At 40.0% G+C, this 23,681-nt stretch overlaps 1 protein-coding gene across 2 annotated transcripts; it reads left to right on the plus strand.

The window, feature by feature from the left end:
* Positions 1-410: 410 nt before the first annotated feature.
* Positions 411-15,947, plus strand: HBEGF (heparin binding EGF like growth factor). 2 transcript variants are annotated; one of them, XM_083357339.1, is made up of 6 exons: positions 411-503; positions 1,551-1,730; positions 7,071-7,236; positions 11,099-11,254; positions 14,197-14,288; positions 15,339-15,947. In XM_083357339.1, the coding sequence occupies exons 1-5, from the start codon at positions 476-478 to the stop codon at positions 14,267-14,269; spliced, it is 603 nt and encodes a 200-aa protein (XP_083213465.1). In that variant the 5' UTR covers positions 411-475; the 3' UTR covers positions 14,270-14,288; positions 15,339-15,947. The 2 variants fall into 2 exon arrangements, with proteins under 2 accessions (XP_083213465.1, XP_083213466.1); XM_083357340.1 differs by having other exon boundaries at positions 7,074-7,236.
* Positions 15,948-23,681: the final 7,734 nt, after the last annotated feature.

Here is a 23,681-nt window from a genome sequence, read left to right on the forward strand (position 1 = left end):
ACCTGGCCCTCCCCAAAGCGGCCCAAAGTCGGGGGAAGCGCCATTTTCCACGACGAAATGGAACCGGCTGAGGAAGCAGCCGCGCCCGAGGGCAGGGCGAGGGACTCCTTCCCGGCGACCGCACCGCAGGAGGGCCCGCGCTCTCGCCCGGGGAGTGGGCGTGACGTCTACTGACGAGCCCTGCCTTGGTCTGGCCCGGCCCCTCCAGTTGGGAGCTGCCCTACCAGGGCCACTGGGTGGGTGGCTGGCTGGCTGTACGCCGAATCAGCCAGGCAGTAGGCAGTAGGCAGTAGGCGCTCCGCGGGACTGTTTTGTCCTGGTCTCGGGAACGGTCGCCGCGACATCCGGACCAGCCCGCCCCGGCCACTTCGCGCGCTCCGCTTTAAGAAGCGAATCCGGGGGGTGGGAAAGCCCGCCTTTAAAGCCCCCTACCTACGTCGGGCCCGATAGGAGAGAAGCCTTGCCGGTAGCGGTGATGATCTCGAGCGTTCTTCTAGCGGCAGGTAAGCTGGGGAACGGGAAGACCTGGCGCCCGAATGGACGCAACCACAAATCCTGGGCATGAATGTTGGGAGAGGCGCGCCTCGTCCTGGAAAAGAGGGCGAGGGAGGGGGTCGCTGGGTGGACGAAATAGCTGGGGGGTCTCTTCAGTTATGAAGCCGCGTTGGTCGCGGTACACGCTCTCGTCTCGCCTAAGGCCAATACGAGACTTATTTCTGCCTGGCAATGGTACCTAAAATAAAATAAAACATGATTGGTAGTCCATTCACACAGTTGCTTGGCGGTTTTCTGAGAGGCTGCCTGGCAGGTCAGGGCTTCTTTGCGCTACTGCCAAATTTAGCTTGTTTTGATAGCTAATATGGGGGCTATACGATAGCACGGAATCGCTGGGGGGAATGTATTATTTATATAGTAAAGGGATGCATTTTGAGTCCCCTTACCGAATCCCCCTGGAACATTTGAGAGACTGTATCCTGCAAATGTAGTTTTTTAAAAAAAAAAAATTACAGGAAGTTTATAACAACCTCGATTCTAGGTTGGCTAAATTTCTCCTAATTTTTTTTTTAGAAAAAAGGTGCTTGGAAGTATTTTCGGATCAGATTCCACTAGTTGCTATGTCCCTGAGTTTATTAGGCAAATAGTTGCCCAGAAGAATAGAAGCATCCCAATCTATGCTGTACTTGTGTTACAAAGGTGGAGTAAGGAGCAGAGTATGCTTGTCTATGTGTGTTTGCTGGGCATGTGGTTTTGAAAATATGAGAACCTACTATACTTAGTGCTTTTGTGTGCCATTCACATGTGAGTCTGGCCTTCGTTTATATCTTGTTTTGTTCATGCCTTTGTTTTTGTGTGGTTCTATAAATAACTTCGCCCCTCCTGCAGTGTAAGTTGATTTGTGCTGCTCTGTGAGAAAATTACATGACAAACTCCAGCTTTCTTTAAATCATTTTGGATTTCAACTCCAACATTTGGTAATATTAGAATGTCTAGATTTTTTTTCCCCTGTCTTTTTCGAGAAAGTACTGCAATGTTGTTATTTCTACTTGTAGTTTGCGCCATCCTGGTGAACGGGGAGGAGACTGGCATACTCTGGAATGAAAATCCCAGGAGAGAAAACAGAGACGACTTGACAAATTTCCATCTCCGCCCATCCCCAAAAGTTTTGGAACATGTAGGACAGAGAGATCTTTTGTTATCCAAAGGAGATACCTTAAGCGATCTCCCTCAAGGTATGGCTCAGAATGCTACTATTTCTCTTCTTCCCTGTTACTGGACAAACTGTTGTAGCTGTAAGAGGCATATATATATGAGAGCATGGAAGATCACTGAGAGCAATCATTAGTGGAGACTGTTACCATGCATGCTCTCTGGAAAAGGAACATACCCATTATTTCTAGAGATCACTGATTTTACTTACATTAGCTGGCAGCTAATCATGCCCAGGGCTTTTTTTGTCATAGAACGCTCAGAACGGAGTTCTGGCACCTTTTTGGGATGGAACCTTGTAGGATAGGCAAGGCGGGTTGTATGACATGTGTGAGTTCCGGCACCTTTTTCTTTTACAAAAAAAGCACTGATCATGCCTACTTTTGAACTCTTGTGGTTTTTGAATGACAGAAATTGAGATTGCTGATGCTGGTTGGTGAATATCCTCAAAGACTTGGGATATCATTTCAATTTATGGAATACAATTTTCCTATAAAGGACTCCTAATAATCCCATTCACTTTTAAAGAGATGAAAAAGGAAGGCCAGACAGGATCTCAACACAGGCTTCCTGAAATTTATAAATACATTTTAAGGATATATAAATTCAATAAATAAGTGAAATAGGTCACTGTGTTATTATTTGTGCATGATGTCTTTGGACCTATCTCTCTTAAAAGAACTGGAAAAAAGCCCAAGAAATTCTGGGGAATGTTTAAATTGTAAACATAAATAAATGTATATTTACAAAGGTAAATACCGGTATATTTTGTGATGAACTATATAACAAGAAAGGGATGTGGTGGCTCAGTGGGTTAGGACGCTGAGCTTGTCGATCAGAAGGTTGGCAGTTTGGCGGGTCAAATCCCGAGTGCCATGTAACAGAGTGAGCGCCTGTTACTCGTCCCAGCTTCTGCCAACCTAGCAGTTCGAAAGCACGTAAAAATGCAAGTAGAAAAATAAGGACCACTACGGTGGGAAGGTAACAGCGTTCCGTGCGCCTTTGGCATCTAGTCATGCCGGCCACATGACCACGGAGACGTCCTCGGACAAGCACTGGCTCTTCGGCTTTGAAATGGAGATGAGCACCGCCCCCTAGAGTTGGAAACGACTAGCACGCATGTGCGGGGGAACCTTTAACTTTACCTTTATATAACAAGACCATATGTTGTACTTTTATAATAGGATAATAGAAATTAAAGCACCTACATTTCAATGATAGCCATGCCACATGTTTGTTGTATTGCTTTAAATGTGTGTAAATTTAGCAGCAGGAATGATTCCTAAGAACAAGCAAGGGAACTACAGTGAAATATTCCATGGAAATTCTTGTCATATTTGCTTGATGTCAGAAAGGATTGATATTTTAGCCATTTTTCATTTATATGTTCCAAGCTGTTACCCTAGAGACCCTAGTTTGAATCAGTCACACATTTCAATTCTTATTTGTTATTAGAACTGTTATTTCTGCCACCCACAGCTTTAAATCCTCTAGTGAAATATTGCCACTTGTTTTCCACAAACCCTGTCACTTGTAGTATATATGCTGTTTGAATAGCATAGCAATGTTGAACAGCTACATAATCCATTGCTAGCTGGTGCTCTCTCACTTTTATAGAGATGTAATATTGCTCTCAGTGGGTTAGGACGCTGAGCTTGTCAATCAGAAGATCGGCAGTTTAGCGGGTCGAATCCCGAGTGCCGCGTAGCAGAGTGAGCGCCTGTTACTCGTCCCAGCTTCTGCCAACCTAGCAGTTCGAAAGCACGTAAAAAGGCAAGTAGAAAAATAGGGACCGCTACAGTGGGAAGGTAACAGCGTTCCGTGTGCCTTTGGCGTCTAGTCATGCCGGCACATGACCACGGAGACATCCTCGGACAAGCGCTGGCTCTTCGGCTTTGAAACGGAGATGAGCACCGGCCCCTAGAGTCGGAAACGACTAGCACGCATGTGCGGGGGAACCTTTACCTTTACCTTTTTAATATTGCTCTGGTGCTTTTTTTTTCTCCTTCACTAATTTTCCTCTAAGGATCTGCAAACTTGGTGACATCAGTATTTCCCTCCCTTTCCCCCCTCCTCATTCCATTGACAAAACCTCCTTCATCTTAGGGAAACATTTTCTAGCACTAATATTCCATGGCAACAAGTATTCTTAAATATAACAAAATATGTAAGCCTAGTTGGCATTTTCATGACTGTATAAAATTAAAGTCCCTGGGAGATTTGAGACAGGGTTAGCTGGTGAATGATGGTCCTGGCCATATAGGATCTATTGCTTATTATCCCTACATGTTAATTATTTAAAGTGTGGGTCTATCCAGACAGAAGCCTTAATTTTCCAGTCTGTAAATGCTGTCAATTGATGAGAGGATCCACAAATGACTCACAGTTTCTGTCCCACACAGTGTGGCTCTTCTTACCTTACTGGGTTTAGTCACTAGGGCGAAGCTGTACCATCTGGGGGCGTTTAGCTTGGGTTTCCATTTCATCCTCTTTGCCTATTTATGTCTTGAGACCCTAGCATGCTTTCTGCCAAATACTGATGCCCATGAAATAGTCATAGCAAATGTGTGGGAAGAACACTGAGCTGCTCTTCTTAACTGGTTGACCATTCAGCATATCTTTGGATCCAGACTTTCCGTATAGCTAAGACTGTCTACTCAGCTGACCTGTTTGTTTTAATCATTGAGAATCCTTAATTGCTGGTGTGTCTATGTCTGTGTACAGAGATAAGAAATCACTTAAAGTGCTCCTGCTTTCCTTCTGATTTCTGAGGACTGTGCTATATAATATATTTCATTTACATTTTTGAAGATCTAATAGATTTATAGTGGATAATAGTTCAATATATCCACCTTTCCTTACCACTTCCTAGTAGTTGAACTAGGCGAGGATCTGTAGCTGGGGTCTACAATGATAAGCAGTGATCTATACGAGGGGTCCCCAACCTGCGGGCCACGGCCAGGTAGTAGGCCGTGGGCTGCTGGCCACCGGGTCGTGGGACAGGATAGGAGGCTAGTGCTAGTGCTACGTCCATGGTGAGAGAAAATGGGATACTGCCGCACCGCGGGGCGCAAAAACAGGACGCCACCGTGCCTCAGGATGCGAAAATGGGCTGACACCGTGCCTCCAGGTGCAAATATGGGATGCTGCTGTGCTGGGGGCGCGAAGATGGGCTAACACCGCAGGGCACGAAAACGGGACAACACCGTGCCACAAAAATGGGACGCTGCCATGCCACGGGTTACAAAAACGGCATGCCCCACTGTTGCGATGCACGAAAACAAGCCAATGCTACGCCTCAGGGCACAAAAATGGGATACTGCCATGCCTTAGGGCGTAAAAGGGGCCGATGTCATGCCTCGGGGCACTGTGCACAAGAACGGGGCAGGACTAGGAAGTATCATGCAAGTGCTAGCCCTGCCCCGTTTGCGTCATGTATATGCTTGCAGCCCCCTTTGCACGTGTGCATGCGCACATGCACGCATGCGTAAAATGCTTCCCCCTCACTTTTCTTCCAGTCCACCAACCAAGAAAGGTTGGTGACCTCTGATCTATACTGTAAAGACTTCCTCAAGTGAAGCCCATCTCCCCTTGATAACCCTATGGAAATGCTTTGCTGTTGCTTTCTTCCTTGTTTTTTCAACTCCCTCCTCTGATTTACGATCCTAGAGCTTCCTGGTTGTCTCTCATCCAAATACAAACCAGGTCTGTATTTTTGAGATTAGGTAATCATGCCTCCTAACATTATTACCTAATGGGAGTTATGAGCAACTGCAGGTTTGCTCAATAGGAATGATGCCTTTTTTGTTGTAGTAAACATCTTAGTTGTTTACTTTGCCAATTATGCTGCTGAATGTGTTATGCCTGTTCCACCTCAAGCTTGGTTTCATGGAACTACCAAAGCACAACCATTACACAAGAAGATCAACACACTTTAACTGTAATTTTACACAATGGTATGTTCTCTTTTGTTGTTGCAGAAGGAACAATATAAATAGGACTCTTTTTTTCCTAGTAATTATTTTCCCTTAGATCTTGTCCTGCCATCTTCTTGATGCATGTTGTCCTTTTTTGATAACATGTTGCATGGCAAAAGCAACTTAACCTTATGTATGACCCTACTGTAAATTTAGCATGCCATAAGTCAGCCATTGGTTAACTGGGGCAGACCTACTTTAGGAGGACTATCGACGGCATTAGGAAAAAACCCAAAAAGGTTAAAGGCAAAGAGCAGTACAATCTTTTGCTTTTCTGCATTGTGGTGACCAGCATGAACAAAGTAAACCTTGGCATATGTAATATCATATGCCTGTTCTGAATGTGTGTATGAATCCTAAGTTTATAACTGAAAAGTGCAATAGAATGCAGCCGCGCGAGTTGTGCTGGGGGTTTCCCGATACTCCCATGCTACACCTTTGCTCCGCGAGCTGCATTGGCTGCCGGTTGCCCTCCGGGTGAGGTTCAAGGTGTTAGTGATGACTTACAAAGCCCTACATGGCATGGGTCCGGATTACCTACGGCAACACCTGCGGCCGGCGTCAACTTCCCTCCGTCCAGTGCGCTCCCACAGAGGGCCTCCTCAGGGTGCCTCCGATCAGAGAATGTTGGCTGGTGGCCCCCAGGGGGAGGGCCTTCTCTGTGGGTGCGCCAGACCTATGGAACCGCTTGCCGGTTGAGCTCCGGACGGCCCCCGACCTTCGCTCCTTCCGGCGCGATCTCAAAACCTTCCTTTTTGAACAATCCGGCCTGGCCTGATGGGATGGGGTTGTGTTTTTATAAATCTATTTTAACTTTTAATGTGTATTATTTTACGGGCATTGCTATTTAATTACTTTTTAATTTTTGTATCTTGTTTTTATTATGTATTGCCCTGTTCACCGCCCTGAGTCCTTCGGGAGAAGGGCGGTATACAAATTAAATTATTAAATCAAATTAAATTAAATAATGCCAGAAAGCTCTTGAGCTTGCATTGAGATTAGATAGGATAGGAATAAATGTGCTTATGTGAGTCTCAAATGGCTCCTACTTGAATTCTTCAGCTATCATTCAGGCAATGTAGGCTGAATCCAAATGACAACATAGACCTTGGTCATTTTGCAAAATGCGTTTGGGGAGAACACAAGGTTATAGCTTGTCCATCTTACCATGAATTTTTAGATTAAACTCCATTTTTAGGGGGAGAGGTACGTTTATTAAAACCCATTTGTAGGGGGAGAGGTACATTATAACAGAACCTAATTTTCTAGAAAGAAAAATGCAAGGGCTAATATTCCTAAGCCAATTTGAGCTATAATGCCTGGGATATGCTTTAATATTCTAATACATAATGTGAAATTAGTGTTTTTCCTTCTTTCTTTCTCCAGCAGCTTTCATGTCCAAGCCACAAGAACCTGTAACTCCAAATAATGGAGGGAAGAAAAGGAGAAAAGGAAAAGGAAAGAAAAGAGATCCCTGCTTGGGAAAATACAAGGATTATTGTATTCATGGAAAATGCAAATATATTAAGAAACTTAAATCTCCATCTTGTATGTAAGTTACTTGTACTATTTATATCCTGTAGTAGTTAATTGCATACAGGGAAAACTATAGCTGTATTGCAGATTTATTTTCCAGTTAAATGAATTAGAAGTTCATACCGACAATAGAGATGAGAGTTGTATACTGAAACTCTCATTAAAAAAAATTAAGAGTAGCAGGATATTACATAATGTAGCTTACAGTATCGTCTAGTACTTAAAGTTTTACTGAGAAAAAGCAAAGGAAGTGCTTTTTTTTGTACTCTTCTTTGCAAAGTCATATTCTTTGGGAACATCATATTCTTTGGTAACTGAGAACATCTAGCTTAAAGAAGAGAAGGACTAGGGATGGCATGAAAGCAGTCTTTTAATATTTGAGGGGCTGTGACAGAGAAGAGGGGGGACCTATTCTACAGGACACCTGAAGGCAGGGTTAGAGCTTATCAAAGAGAGATCCAACTTGAATTAAGGAGAAATTTTCTGTCAGTGAGAACAATTAATCAGTGGGACGGCTTGCCTCCAAGAAGTTATGGGTGCTCCATTATTGGAGGTTTTTAAGAAGAGACTGGACAGCCATTTGTCTGGAATGGTATAGGGCAGGGGTCGGCAACCTCGGCTCTTTTATGACTCGTGGACTTCAACTCCCAGAATTCCTGAGCCAGCTATGCTGGCTCAGGAATTCTGGGAGTTGAAGTCCACGAGTCATAAAAGAGCCGAGGTTGCCGACCCCTGGTATAGGGTGTCCTACTTGAGCAGGGGGGTTGAACTAGAAGACCGCCAAGGCCCCTTACAACTCTTATTAATCTGTCATTCTATAATGACAGTTGATTTAGGTTGCCAGATGACATGAAGATAGATGGTTTGGTGCAACAAACATGATGGACAATGTGATGCCTGGAGCTCTATAGTGCTTGACTATGTCAGAGAAAGTTGCCTGATTCACATGCAACTCTAAGCCACATATGCATCGCATACACCCATAGAAGGGACTGATCTTGTGGGTATGAAACTGTGATGCTGCTTTAAGTAGCATTATCATTCCATATGTTGCTGGAATATCTGAAAAGCTCAAGGGGATTTTCAACTAACACCACATACCTGTACATTTTAAGCCCAAGAATACATTGAGGCAGAAACATGTCCACCCCAAGGATAAAACACAGAGACACAAACTGAACAATGTGTTATATGCAATATAATGCAGTGAGACATCTGCAGATCTATACATTGGTGAAACAAAGCAACCACTTCACAAGTGCATAGCACAACATAGGAGATCTAACCCATCAGGACAAGATTCAGAGGTCCCTCTGCGCTTGAAATAAAAGAGTCACTCTTTTTAAGATAGCAATTTTGGATAGAGAGGATCATTATTTGAAAGAGGGGTAAAAAGGGCCATTTATGTTAAGATTGAGCAGCCCTCTCTCAACAGATAAAGAGGGATAAGACACCATCTTTCCCCAATTTACAATGTAGTCCTTTTGGCTGTTCCAAGATTCCACACCTCTCATTCAGGTGGCCCTGAGGTCACAGATTAAACCTCAAGTAACCACAACGGCACCGAGAGAGTGTTAAGATCACTTGATTGTAAAAGAAAAAACCCAACCCCACAAACTTTCCTTTTCCATTTCCGCCCCCACCATCCAGTCAGCCCCTATCATTTCCCCCCCCCCCCACACACACACAAACTAATCTCAATGGTCAATAACTGTCTTTCCATCTCCCACAGTATCCAATACAACTGATGAAGCTTCCAGGATAGGAAGCGAAATGTCTTCTTTTTCCTCAAAAATCAGTCCAGTCACTTTTTCAAAATAAAAACCACTTTTGATATTCTCATCAAAGTTTTTTTAATTTATTTATCTAATTAATGTATAAAGGAACTTTAGATGGTTATAAAGACTTGACTCGGAAAAGAGAGAGGGAAATGCTAAACCATTGCAGAAAACACATCCAAGTTCTGAGAATAGAAAGCATGAGAACGAATCTTAAAACAACCCTCACCTTGATTGTGTCAGGTATAAGTTGAAGTAGAAAAAGCTTTGACAGCTTTCAGGTTTCTATTGCAAAACGGGTGTCAAAACTCGATCATGTTACATGACATATTGTGATGTATCGTGATGTTTTTTGCCTTTGTGGAGCCAGGATGGGTGTGGCCTGTGTGTGACTCATCCGGCCTGTAGGCTGCCAGTTTGACACCGCTGTATTACAATATCCTAACCACTATCCAAGACTCTTAATAGCTCCTGTTTCCTGACCTTGCCTACCTGAAGGGGTGGTAAGAATACATACAGTAAAATTAGAAGAAAAACTTCTGCAAAGCTCTGTATATAAATTAGGGCACAGGTCTGCAACCTGTGGCTCCGGAGCCGCATGCGGCTCTTTCAGCCGCCTCCTGCGGCTCCCAGTCCTCTGCCATGTGCAGTCCCACCCCCAAAAAAGTGGGACTAAAAAAGTTCAACCAATCAATCCAAATATGCAGGATAGGTGCATATCTCGCCTTGGCTCCACTCTTCAGTCAAACCCTGTTCTGCGCATGTGCGCATGTACGCGCATGCACACACATTTTTTGCGGCTCCCAGTTTTTCCTTTTGTGAGGGAACCAGTTCTGAGTGGCTCTTTCACTGTTTCAGGTTGCTGACCCCCAAATTAGGGCAAACAATGCTATAAAACTCACCAAGCAGTATTATGAATCATCCTATTACTGCTATTGGGTTACAGTATGTAAGTGCAAACTCATATTCCAGTTGCAAATGTGGATGTGTCTGCTTATGTATGCAGGCACATTTCCATAAAAAATATAATTTAAAATGTTACAGGTATTTTACACACATACAATTTGCAACTTGAAAACTAAGTCTACTCTCTATGGTTAAGCATGTCATGCAAATACATTCTTTTTAGGAAGCATATTTCTGTCTGAAAGAAATACTTTTAACTTTTCTTACTATGGAAAGCAATAATGTGAGAAATAATCAGTTCGAAAGTATGAATCAGTGAGTGAGAACTGGGAACGTATGAAGACCTTGCTAAGCCCATTCTTTAATAATTGGAGAATAAACATTTAGGTCTTAAAGGAGGGATATGCAATAGGTACAGTTGAACTCCTAAGGTGGCCAAGTCCCAGAGAGACAGGCTTCTGAGGAAACCACGCGTGGCCAACCATGCAGAAAAAAGGCATTGGCTGGAAGGTGAATTAGCTTCTTGGGATGCTATCTCCCAAGATACTAGAGGCAAATGCTTTATTTTGTTACATGCCTGCATGATATTTTTCATATTAAAGTCATATTTTTAAAAGATTGGGAAGCAACGGGGTGTCGAGGCACGTTAATGTTCATGGGCATCATATTGTCTACCTCTGCCTTAAAAAGATTTAGATACTTCCTGTCCCTTGTAGTGGGGCTGCAAGTTGGTATTTGTTACATGTAATTTTATAAATTCCTTGTTCTACAGAATGATAGATGCCACACATTAAATATATAAAACAATAACAATTCTAAATAACAATAATGACAAATTGCTTCTGTTTATAAGCGTAGTCTCTGCAGCTTGGCCCGGTAAAACCCTAAATAGATTTTCAGAAATCTTCTGAAAAAAACTTTGTGGAATTATTTTTTGTGTGTGTGACTGTAAATATTTTTTTTTACTCTTGAATGAATTAATATGTATGCTTAGGATGTCAGTATATAAAACATTCTGTATAGGGTGTGCTTTACAGTCAGTACTGGAAATCTCAACAAGAGAGCAGTGGAGAAGAGACTTGATGGTTTGTAAATTGGGAACAAAGCTTTTTTTTAAAAAATAAACGTAGATGGAAGTAGCCAAATGTATGAAATAAGCTTCATGTATTGATTTTTAAAATCCTTAATTCCTAGATGCCAGGAACACTACCATGGGGAGAGGTGCCATGCTATTAGCCTTCCAGTGGAAAATCGTTTTGATGGTTATGATCGTACAACTATCCTGGCAGTTACAGCAGTGATTCTGTCATCCCTGTGTCTTATCATCATTGCAGTATTATTGATGCTGAGGTACGTAGTTTAATAGGATTGAGAAGGGTGGAGACATAGAACTGCCTTCAGCTTATGATGATTTGGAAGTATGGTCTTATGAAGGAAAAATGTATGCATTTCTTTGTATAATCTCTATTTTTCCAGGGCTCTCTGAGAGGTTTATATTTTATTTAGGTTTATATTTTATCTAGGTTTATAGTTTATCTAGATTTATTTTTAGTGGAGTGCCCCAGGGCTCTGTTCTGGGCCCAGTGGTCTTCAACATCTTCATCAACGATTTGGACGAGGGGATAGATGGGGAACTCATCAAATTTGCAGACGACACCAAGCTGGCAGAAATAGCCAACACTCCAGAAAATAGGCTTAAGATACAGGAGGATCTTGACAGACTTGAACATTGGGTGCTATCTAATAAAATGAAATCCAATGGTGAAAAAAGTAAGGTTCCACATTTAGGCAAGAAAAACGAAATGCACAGGTATAGTATACAGTAGTGGCCAAAACTGTGGAAACCTTTTGGGAAAAGTATACAGTAGAAATGCCACCTTTGGTTAAGTTTCCACCAATTTTTCTTCTAATTTTTTTTATAACTGTAGCGTTGTTCACTTAATAATACTATTTTACATCTCTTTCTGGCCAACCAGTTAATTCTTTGTACCATTACTTTATTTTATTACATTTTACAAGCTCACTAAATGAAAGAACACAAAAAACCCCAACCAACATGATAGCTATCACATAACACACTGACAAATGTCCTCCTCTCAGCTTCAATACATGACATCAATAAATGAATCCAACTGTGATCTGATTGGCTCATTGCCAAAATAAGATAACACCTGATTGGCTCCCTAAACACACATGCTCATTGGCTACAATTAGATGAAGGAAAGCTACCTGATACCAACCTAAGCAAGTTGTGCTTCCTTTTTCTGGTTATTTGGCTATAACATTTCATAGATTCATTGCATTACAATCTTGATTAAATTATCTTTCCATTGATATATAATTTTATGGTACTACTCCAAAAAAACTGGTGTTATTAGCCATCAAACCTCAAAAATACATTTTTTCCAAAAGGTTTCCACAATTTTGGCCACTACTATACGTGATACCTTGCTCAATAGTAGTAACTGTGAGAGAGATCTTGGAGTCCTAGTGGACAATCACTTAAATATGAGCCAGCAGTGTGCTACAGCTGCCAAAAAAGCCAACACAGTGCTAGGCTGCATTAAAAGAGGGATAGAATCAAGATCACGTGAAGTGTTAATACCACTTTACAATGTCTTGGTAAGGCTACACTTGGAATACTGCATCCAGTTTTGGTCACCACAATGTAAAAAAGATGTTGAGACTTTAGAAAGAGTACAGAGAAGAGCAACAAAGGTGATCAGGGGACTGGAGGCTAAAACATATAAAGAACAGTTGCTGGAATTGGGTATGTCTAGTCTAGTGAAGAGAAGGACGAGGGGTGACATGATAGCAGTGTTCCAATATCTCAGGGGCTGCCACAAAGAAGAGGGAGTCAAGCTATTCTCCAAAGCACCTGAAGGCAGGACAAGAAGCAACAGATGGAAACTAGTCAAGGAGAGAAGCAACCTAGAACTAAGGAGAATTTTTTTGACAGTTAGAACAATTAATCAGTGGAACAACCTGCCTCCAGAAGCTGTGAATGGTCCAACACTGGAAGTTTTTAAGAAGAGACTGGACAGCAGGGGGTTGGACTAGATGACTTCTAAATTCTCTTCTTCTTCTTTATTATATTATATTATATTATATTATATTATATTATATTATATTATATTATATTATATTATATTATATTATATTATATTATATTATATTATATTATTATATTACATTACATTACATTACATTACATTACATTATATTATATTATATTATATTATATTATATTATTATTGTTATTATCATCATCATCATCATCATCTATAGCCTGTTATCCCAAACAGCTTATAGGACACTTTGATGATAGAAATATGGCATGTGCTTTGTGACCATTTTCTGAATATCTCTAAAGCAAATTAATTTTAGGATTTCTATGGAATGGCTGAGCGTGGTGGCTGAGTGGTTAAGACACTGGGCTTGTGGCTTGGCAGTTTGAGACCAAGTACTGCAAGACGGAATGAGCTTCCATTACTTGCCCCAGCTACTGCCAACTAGCTGTTTGAAAGCATGTATAGTAAATGCAAATAGATAAATCGATACCACTTTGGTGGGAAGGTAACAGCACTCTGTGCGCCTTCGGCATATAATCATGCTGGCCACATAACACTGGAAATGTCACTGGAATGTCACATGACACTGGAAACGTCTTTGGACAGTGCTGGCTCTTTGGCTGTAAATCAGAAATGAGCACTGCCCCTTAAGTTGGAGCTAACTACCTTTATCTTCTGGAATCTGAGCTTCAGAAAAGATTGGCAGATCCAATAAGTTACATTAAATATGCACAGTTCTTGCCTGCTTCAGCTTCCCATCAGCCTTAGGGATCTTTCCCAAATGGAAACTTAAACTGATTTGTTTGCCCAAGCCTTTCTACAGAGTATACCAGAGTTTAACTGATTTTTGTTTTATTCAGTTTCGCTTTAATTTGATTTCAGTACAGCCTCTGAGACAGATTGTATATTTATGACACATAGCTGATAAAACATGCAGTGAATTTGAATCCTATTTTTGTTCTCCTGCTTTGACCATATGACTCTTTTCATTACTGAGTGGCAATCAGGACACCTCACATCTACCAGATGGTAAAGGACTAAAGTCCAATTTTAGTGCAAAGAATTTTGTATTTTGTGGTGGTTCTATCCCAAAAGTGCAGGATGGGATTTCCCATATTAGATCTCCAATGTTAGTAATGGAACAACATTAGGACCTCTCTGAATAACTGTATAAGTTTAGAATTGGTCTTAATCTTGGCTCCTCTTTTTCCAATTTTCTAGATGTCACAAAAAAGGTGTATATGATGTAGAGAATGAAGAGAAGGTTAAATTGGGCATCACTGTCAATCAATGAACTGTCCAAGAACTGCAAGGTAATCCTTTCAGCACGTAACTGTGTAAACTTGGCCTTCTGTTTGTTGGTATGAGGAGAGACTATTTAATGGGTTGGTTCTTTCCTCTCATGTGGCAGAATCAACATAATCAACAGCATCATGACCCTGTTTCTAAAGAAATTCTTATGATTAACCCAGTATCATAAGAATTTCTTTAGAAACATCTTTGAGAATCCAGAGTAAATGTTACTGATTGTTTTGGCTGCCGCATCTTTGTCTCCCTGGGATCTACCTAGTTGTGATGAACTAGTTGTCAGGCATGGGAGAGAAAACAGAACTGTTACAAAAGAGACATCTCAGCCCAAGGGAAGGAAAAGTGTAAGAGTAAATCTGCCTTAATTATGCCATGTCCAAGTTTATCTGGAGAGTTGCTTTAGCAGGCTTTCTACTTTCTGTGCTTTACCAACAACATAGGTCTTTCCAGAAATCTAAGTAGTCTTGATTTCTGAGTTTGTTGGCCTCGCAAGGCTTGACACCAGTCAACCCCTTTGCTGTCGCAATCCAGGCACTTGTTACTTTTTTTTTCTTGCAAGTTTCTGCAGCCAAGGCACATTTTGTTTTACGTATACATTATTTACTCCTCTTTGCCATTCTATGGCAGCTACTGTTTCCTATTTCTGTTGCATTTCTTCAGCTACTGTAGACCATACTTATCAAAAATAAGTATTCTGTTTTTCCTTGGAGACCATTTCCTTTAAGATGATCTTGTATTTTGAAGATAAACATAATCCTCTTATGGCATTTCCCTAATCAAATTAAATCCTTTGAGAGACTATAACTGGATCTGTTGTAGGAGGTTAGCAGGTCGAATGTCATTAGTTCTGTTGAACTCCATGAGAATGCATTGATATAAGCCTCCAGCCAATTAGTCAGCATTAATCCTGAAGCAGCTCTAGTTTATCGTAATTCTGTTTGGAGATGGCTGCCAACATTATGATAGTGTAAGGTCATTAAAAATTTTATATTATAAATCAACTGTTGTGTAAATGATTTATTTTAACCTGAGGCATCCTTTTATTACAAATTCAGGTTTTAGCAGTGAAACAAGTTCTACATTCACAATTGAATGGATAATACTCTTTCCAGGAGACGCTTAAAGAGGAACTTATACAAATGAGAACAGCTTTGTTTTCAAGGAGATAATGCTTTGTTAAAGAAGCAAATCATATCTCTAAATTGGAAGAACTCTCTGGGAGACAGAGAACCACATTTATTCACAGAGGACTTGTTCACCATGTGGAGCTACAGCCCAAGAAGATTTGAAATTTGTCTTCTCACCAATGGGAAATGACATTGGTATGAACCAAGCAACTGAATTCTTCACAAAACTGTTGCTGAATACTGCTTTGAAAAACTGTGAAAAACTCTCCTGAAGAGATCTAGTTCTTGAACTTTTATTTAATCTGAAAAATATTTAACAAGATGCTTAATTTTAAGTTATATATTTATTTTAGATACAATGTACATGTTATTTATTTAAGACTTAATCCTGTAATCCTGAAACCAACGGAAAAGACAGGAGTATCGTGCAGTGTACCCCTCTAATAAATAACCTTTCTTATGCTTGCTGGCACTTGAATCCTGATTTTGAGATTAAAAGTGAAAAGTAACTATTCTTACTCATACAATTTTATAATATCGAACTATTGGCAAAATACATGCAGTCTGGACTAAAATTCTTATGGCAAATCTTTGATTCTTTAGTAAATTTGGCATTCTGAAAACCTCAGAACATTTCCTCTAGAGCAGTTTTAAAAATGTTATCTAATCCTGACCCTACTGTACAGAGGGTGTTCGGATTTCAGTGTATTACTGATGGTTTTACAATGCTGAATTCTGCATAGTGCTTTTTCTAAAGACATTTTGGGTCAGCATGCAAAGTGTGTGAACCTCAAAGCGGATGTTTTGCTTTCTTTGCTTTATTCTTATGTTTTTATATGCTGTTGTGTGTTCTTGTTAGCTGCCAAGAGTCCTGTGATTGTGGCAGCATAAAATTGGATGGATAGATGGATGGATGGAGGGATGGATGGATGGATGGATGGATGGAAGGAAGTTAGACATTCTGGAAGTGTTCAAAACATCTGTATGTTGAGCTTGGAGCAAGTGCTTCAAGTTCCAGATGAGAGGGAAGGAAACCTGAACATTTCCAGAATTAACCCCAAACCATAAATGTGTTAAGCACAACTGTATTCTTTTGCAAATGGCAAACAATATACATTGCTCATTGCTAAGGAGTTAAAGCTGTGTTTTGCCCATTCATTTCTGACCCCAGGTAAGAATCAAATGAGTAAGAATAACACAGAGGCTAGGGGGAAAGTTTTAGTTTAAGCTCCTTTCAGACATGCTTATTTTATATATTGCTGAAAATTATACTTTGGGGTGTTTTTTGTGTTGGTGTTTTTTTGCATGGATGTATACAATTTAGATACAACATTATTAAATCATCAAGAAATCTGCCTTTTATCTCATGTAATCTAACTAATTGGTATCTTACATGCTAAACTATAATTAAGTTAGATTAGCATGAAACCACCTGCTGTGATATGTAAACCATGCTTTATGGGTTAGCATATAGTATAGTTTTGCTTTTTTATAATTTATGCTTAAGCTTTACGCTAAAGCATTGAACTGAATGTTTACATAGCGGAGTGAAACATTTTTGTATCATACATTTTGTATAATGGCACATTAAAAAGGAAACCTTAAATTTATGTGTATTCTTTTCCAGATAACGTATAGTAGCAGTTGACAGACAGCAGATAAGGTGGCAGAAGGGTAAAAAAGAAACACAAATATTTCAGGAGATAGCTTTTGTTTTCCATTCCCATGTAGTACAGTGTACCTAACTTAGCTTTTGTGTATTCCTTAAGTCGATCAACCAATAGGAGTTAATCATCTAAACTCATTTGAATTACATAATAAAAGATTCTCCTATATTTTTTATGTAGTTAATATTTGCATAGGGTGATCTCTTCAGGATATCACAAATCTCTGCATAGTTATCATCCTACTCATCCTGTTCAGCAAATTGACTAAAGTGTACCACTAACATGGCTCAATATTCTTTCTCCATCTATATCAGTTCCAGAGTGTAGAAGCCCAGCTGTGCCCCTTTTTTATCTTCTAGCCCAGGGGTCAGCAACCTGAAACAGTGAAAGAGCCGCTCGGAACCGGTTCCCTCACAAAAGGAAAAACTGGGAGCCGCAAAAAATGTGTGTGCATGCATGTATATGTGCGCATGCGCAGAACAAAGTTTGACTGAAGAGTGGAGCCAAGGCGAGATATGCACCTACCCTGCATATTTGAATTGATTGGTTGAACTTTTTCAGTCTCACTTTTTTTTTTGAAGTACACATAGCAGAGGACTAGGAGCCGCAGGAGACAGCTGAAAGAGCCGCATGCGGCTCCGGAGCCACGGGCTGCAGACCTGTGTTCTAGGGAATTCAAATGCTTTCAGTTGGCAGGATAATTATCTTGTTGAATATTCTTCATCCAGGATGCATTTGTTCTCTTTCTTCAGAGAGGATCACTCAGGATCCTATTGACAAAGGGTTGCAAGCTAGGAAGGCATTAGTGTGACTTAGCATCACACACAGGCTAAATGCAAATCATCCTGGGATCAGGAATATTCCATTCCCAGGACAGGGAGGGCTGCCCTTCTCGCTCATAAACCTCCATTATAATGGGTTTAAATTACTTTTTCTGTTTGTTGTCTTTTTTACTTTCTGTATTATAAAACTGCATCCAGAAAAGTTGCATACTGTTTGCTTCTCTGTTTGTTTTTTTGTTCTTCCTAGTGTCTTTTTCAAATATTTTGATTGTGCTAGTTGTATTGTGGGAAGCATTGAAGCTGGACATCTGTCTCTGCTTTTCCCATTTCCAAAGGGCTTTGACTGAATGTTCATTTGATGCATCTATTTTCTTTGTGTGATTGATTGCTTCCCTCCCCCCTCCCCATTATTCTTAATACAAGCACTTCATAGCATTTAACTATTTTGGAATTAAACATTCATTAGTGTTACTATTAAACTTCTTATTCTACAAGTTTTCTCAAGTCTGAAACCTAGGACATTTCACAATTACAGGATATTAATGGCATTTCTCTATGTACTACATTTCAAAAATTCTAGTATTTTCTGCTTTACTGTTAACCCTATCCCACAAATAAATCCTTCAGTATATAATTTTCTAGAATCATGATCAGTTAATCAAATGTTACTATGTAACTAAAAACACTGCTCCACACCTATGTCACTGTACCTTTACAGTAATTATTTCTCTAGTTCTTTGTATGTCATTTTGCTTTCAATATTGAATTTGTTTCTTTCAATATCTGGCTTTCTTAGATTTAAAACGATTTTTGTCTTTGTTTTTTATTCTGATTGTAATTTCCTCTCAGCTTCCTTTCCTTATTGAAACCCATTTCCCTTTCCTTAAGAAACACTATTGTTAAGTCTGCTTGGGGAATTTGCTTCTAACACATTCATAAAGGTACTGCGTATTTCAGAATAGCCACTGAGAAGCCAACCTTATACATGATTACTTTTTTTCTTAGCATTTATTTGTTCCTACATCTCTTTGCTATTCTAAAACTTCATCTATATTTTTTCAGGAAAAGAACCCTTGCTATTGAATTTTTTCCTTCATACAGCTTCTGTGAAGCTTCCAAATAATAATAATAATAATAATAATAATTAATAATAATAATAATAATAATAATAATAATAATAATAATAATAATAATAATAATAATAATAATAATAATTTTATTTATATACCGCCCTTCTCCGGAAGGACTCAGGGCGGTGAACAGGGCAAGAATAAAAAATACAAAGTTACAAAAGTTAAAAAAGAATTAAATATATGCCCACTAAAAACAGTAAGTACAAATATTAAAATAACAATAAAAAACCCCACCAATCCCCCATCAGGCCAGGCCGGCTTGTTCAAATAAGAATGTCTTTAGATTGCGATGGAAGGAGCGAAGATCGGGTGCCATCCGGAGCTCAACCGGTAACTGATTCCATAGCTCCGGGGTGCCCACAGAGAAGGATCTCCCCCTGGGGGCCACCAATCGACATTCTCTGATCGGTGGCACCCTGAGGAGGCCCTCTCTGTGGGAACGCACAGGGCGAAGGGAAGTTGATGCCGGCAGCAGGTGTTCCCTAAGGTACTCCGGACCCCTGCCATGTAGGGCCTTAAACACCATTACTAGTACTCTTTGCTCTGTTCTCATTTGTTTTTATTTACATCTTTAGCTAATAAATTTAACAGTAGTCTTGGCCCGACATTCAGCGGGGGATGGTGCGCCGAGGCTGGGGGCCCCTCCCCCACCCACGCGCCCTTCCCGGACTTCTCAACGGATGCCCGACAGCCCAGCACAGCTGGTTCGAGCACAATCCCATTTTTCGGAATTTTCTAATAAGCTTTTGTTTAGTATCCCTTAAATTATCATTGGATAGAAGCGTGTAACAGATTTCCTTCACTTTCTGCTAAGATTATGTTCTCCCCAAACCTCACATAAAGTGAGACACTGATGTTTTAGATAAGGGATTTAGTCAAGCTGATGGTTGCTTTGGTTCCATAGTAACAATGGTAATTATTGCAGGTATGGAAATAAGTGGAAAACGGAATACGCAATTAAAGGAACACACAATACAACAGTAAATGTGTGAATGGGAGAGAAAGGAGTTTGGGATGAAAAATATTCAAGTAGCTTTGGACAGGAATAAATCCTGGCATATTTCCACATTTTGGGGACTAATTGACTATGTTGGCACAAATCACATAATAGTGATTTTTAGTTTTGTATAAAACAGATTTTTGGATGAAAATGATCAAGCACATAATAGCAAAATTGCACAAGGCAAGGGAAAACTCTATACCTCACATTTCCACAGTTGTTAATATTGATTTATTTATCTCTGCAGTTGCAAAATCTGTTCTACTGGTCATAGTTGCTCCTTTAAAAAGTTCTAACATAAAATAACTCTGCTGAATGTTCATATTTTACATACGTGTTTCATCCAGTCAACTTTTAATCATCAAAATAAATTCTCAGATAATCTGGGCTTGTTATATCTACTGCAGTGTTTTCATTCCAGAATAACAGGGTTGGAAGGGACCTTTGGAGGTCTTGGTCCAACCGCCTGCTCAAGCAGGAAACTCTATACCAGACATGTCAAACACAAGGCCCGGAGGCCAGATCTGGCCCACAAAGTGGTTTCATGTGGCCTGCGAAGCCATCCTGGAAACAGTGAGGGAACGTCCCCCACCGCCTTGGCCCTGGCCCAGAGACCCTCCTTCTGCCAGAGACCCTCAGATCTGTCCCACTCCTGCCCAGGCCCCCATAGGCACCCTTGATGCGAACGATGTAGAGCTGGCCACGCCCACCCAGTAGGCCATATGCACTCTAGCCACGCCCACCCAGTAGGCCACGCCCACCCAGGCCATACCCACCCGGCCCCCTGAGGGCAACCGCAATGCTGATGCGGCCCTCAATGAAATTGAGTTTGACGCCCCTGCTCTATACCATTTCAGACAAATTGTTGTCTGAAATGAAAAGATTTTCACTAATGAAATGTATGCTTTATGAAAAGGATGGGCAACCCCACCGTTAGATGCTTGTATTTGATCCACCATTATTCAGAGACTGAGTTGCTGAATTTCAGTGGCACTTTTCTTCATTTCTTTCTTCAAAATGAAAAAAAGAGACTAGGAATGGGAGGATTATAGGAGGCAAGTCTCTCCCATTCTTGCTCTTATACCTATAGATATCTTCCAAAATAAGCCCGGAATACATTGTTTCATCTCTATTACTACAGTATAGTAACTGATTTCCAGCAATAATAATTCAAAAAAAAAAGGCAGTAAGAATGGCGAGTTATATAAAGTATTACATAGAAAATCACAAAATTCCATATCTCTATCACACCAGAATGAAATTTCACTGCCAACTGTGTCTATTGCCTATGTTAAACAATGTCAACCAAGCTAGTTGATGCTGATTCATATCTTAAGATGATGTAATGAACCTCGTGGCATCTAAACTAAATGGATACAGGGGTGTCAAACTGCCGGCCCATGGGCCGGAGCATCATGGAGAAACTGCGCCCATCCCATTTTCAGCAATGGGAAAAAGTTCCGATACGTTGCGCAACGTCACGTGACGTCGCGAGTTTGACGTGCCTGAGTTAGGACAAGCAAATGATTCCTCATATAACAAGAACCAAAACAATTTAGCTTGATAAACCAAGATCAGCACTTCATATTTGAGCCCAGAAACCAATGAATCATAATTATATCTATAGTGATGCCAACCTTGATGAATGGCAGAAGGGTATTAATAAATTTATCTGGGCGGGGAAAAAACCAAGAGTTAAATTTAAGATTTTACAAGATGCTAGGGAAAGAGGGGGACTCAAGGCGCCAAATTTGAAACTGTATTATGATGCGGTGGTCTTGACATGGGTTAGCGATTGGCTTAATTTAACTAATAAGAGAATACTTCACCTTGAGGGTTGGGATTTGGTATATGGATGGCATGCATATTTGCTTTATGATAAAAAGATGGATAGGGCTTTTAAATCTCATATTCTTAGAAGTGCCTTGTTGCATGTCTGGAAAAAGTATTATTATAAGTTAAATTATAAAATACCGATTTGGGGAATTCCTGGACACGCGATAGAAGGTGTATCTATGAGAGTGAGTTTGGATATGTTTTCCTATAAGGAATTACTTAGATTGGAAGGGAATGATTGGCAACTTAAATCATTAGATGAGTTAAGACAAGAAAACATAAGTTACTCTTGGTTTCAATATACCCAATTGAAAGCTAGGTGGAAGTTGGATCAGAAGGTTGGCATCACAATTACAGATGAAAATTTAGTAAAACAAATTAGAGATTTAAATTGTGCACATATAAAGAGGATATATAATGTTTTAATTGAATTGGATTTGGAAACGGAATTAGTTAAAGATTGTATGATAAAGTGGGCACAAAATATCCAGGAACCAATTCTGTTGGATACTTGGGAGGTAATTTCGGTTAGAAATGTTAAATTTACTCAGGCTCAAAATTTAAGAGAAAATTTTTATAAAATGTTTTATAGATGGCATCTGGATCCCAAAAAGTTGTCTAACATGTATCCTAACTTACAGTCTAAATGCTGGAGATGTGGTAGTTTAGAAGCCACCTATTTTCATATGTGGTGGACTTGCAGAAATATAAAAGCTTTTTGTGTTAAAATTTGCTGGAACATTAAAAAGATTTTTAAGAGAAAGATAAAGTTCTCTCCACAATTGTTTTTATTGGGCATTGTTGTAGATTGTGATGTTAAAGAAACCAATTTGATGTTGAATTTGATAGCAGCACGGTTACTGGTGGGACAATACTGGAAGAAGGATAGTTTGCCTACTATAGAAGAATGGGTGTTTAAAGTATCGAATCTTGCAGAAATGTCTAAGATTTCTGCTTATTTGAAGGATCATTCACAAGAAAGATATATTTCAGTTTGGAGGAGATGGATAGATTATATTCAGAATAAATATGGGACTAAAAAGTTCCATTTAGCTTATGAGTAGAGTTTAGAGGGATATTGTTGTTAATTTTAGTGTTAGTACTTTGTATGTACTGTATCTATGTTAAAGGGGAGTTAAAGCACATTATGAATTTGGTTAATTTTATATTATGGATAATTTTTAGTTAGAATATGATTATTATATCTATAACCCTGTATTTAGCTCTGGGAAGTGGGGGGGAAGGGGGGTGGTTTGGGGTGGGTGGGTTTTGGGGATATGTATTGTAAAATCTTTTTTTGTAAAACTCTTTAATAAAAATAATAATAATAATTATATCTATAGTACCTGTCCTTAAAGCCACAAAGTGGATGGTTCCAAACTCTGAACTAGTTGAAGCTTGTGAACTATGTTTGCCAATCTCACAGAATGGTCCAGGAATCTCTGAAATTTGCTGACATCCTATATCAGGGGTAGGCAACCTTGGCTCTTTTATGACTGGTGGACAACTCCCAGAATTCCTGAGCCAGCATGGCTGGCTCAGGAATTCTGGGAGTTGAGGTCCACCAGTCATAAAAGAGTCGAGGTTGCCTACACCTGTCCCATACTATTTAAAGACACTGGGCAGATCACAAATTCAGAATAAGGGGATAGGATGGATTAACATGGGATGAATACCTCTAATTGCTCAGTTTCCTGTTCATATACTCCAGCAGAGGTATATAAATAGTACGTGGGAAGAGCAATTTTTTGAGACGAAAGCTATCATCCCATTATATTACAATACTACTCACTTCACAAACTGTGTATCAAGGCAAAGCAGCCCAATCTGAAAATGGAAATCAATTTTTTAAC

This window comes from Vipera ursinii (genome assembly GCF_947247035.1).
Source record: "Vipera ursinii genome assembly, chromosome: 3".
NCBI lineage: Eukaryota > Metazoa > Chordata > Lepidosauria > Squamata > Viperidae > Vipera > Vipera ursinii.

What these genes read in the sequence shown, in the direction of transcription:
- HBEGF (XM_083357339.1), top strand. Translation starts at nt 476, where the DNA reads ATGATCTCGAGCGTTCTTCTAGCGGCAG. An exon ending in CTTAAGCGATCTCCCTCAAG is followed by an intron (nt 1,731 to 7,070) that starts GTATGGCTCAGA and finishes TTCTTTCTCCAG; the next exon opens with CAGCTTTCATGTCCAAGCCA. An exon ending in GCAGTATTATTGATGCTGAG is followed by an intron (nt 11,255 to 14,196) that starts GTACGTAGTTTA and finishes CCAATTTTCTAG; the next exon opens with ATGTCACAAAAAAGGTGTAT.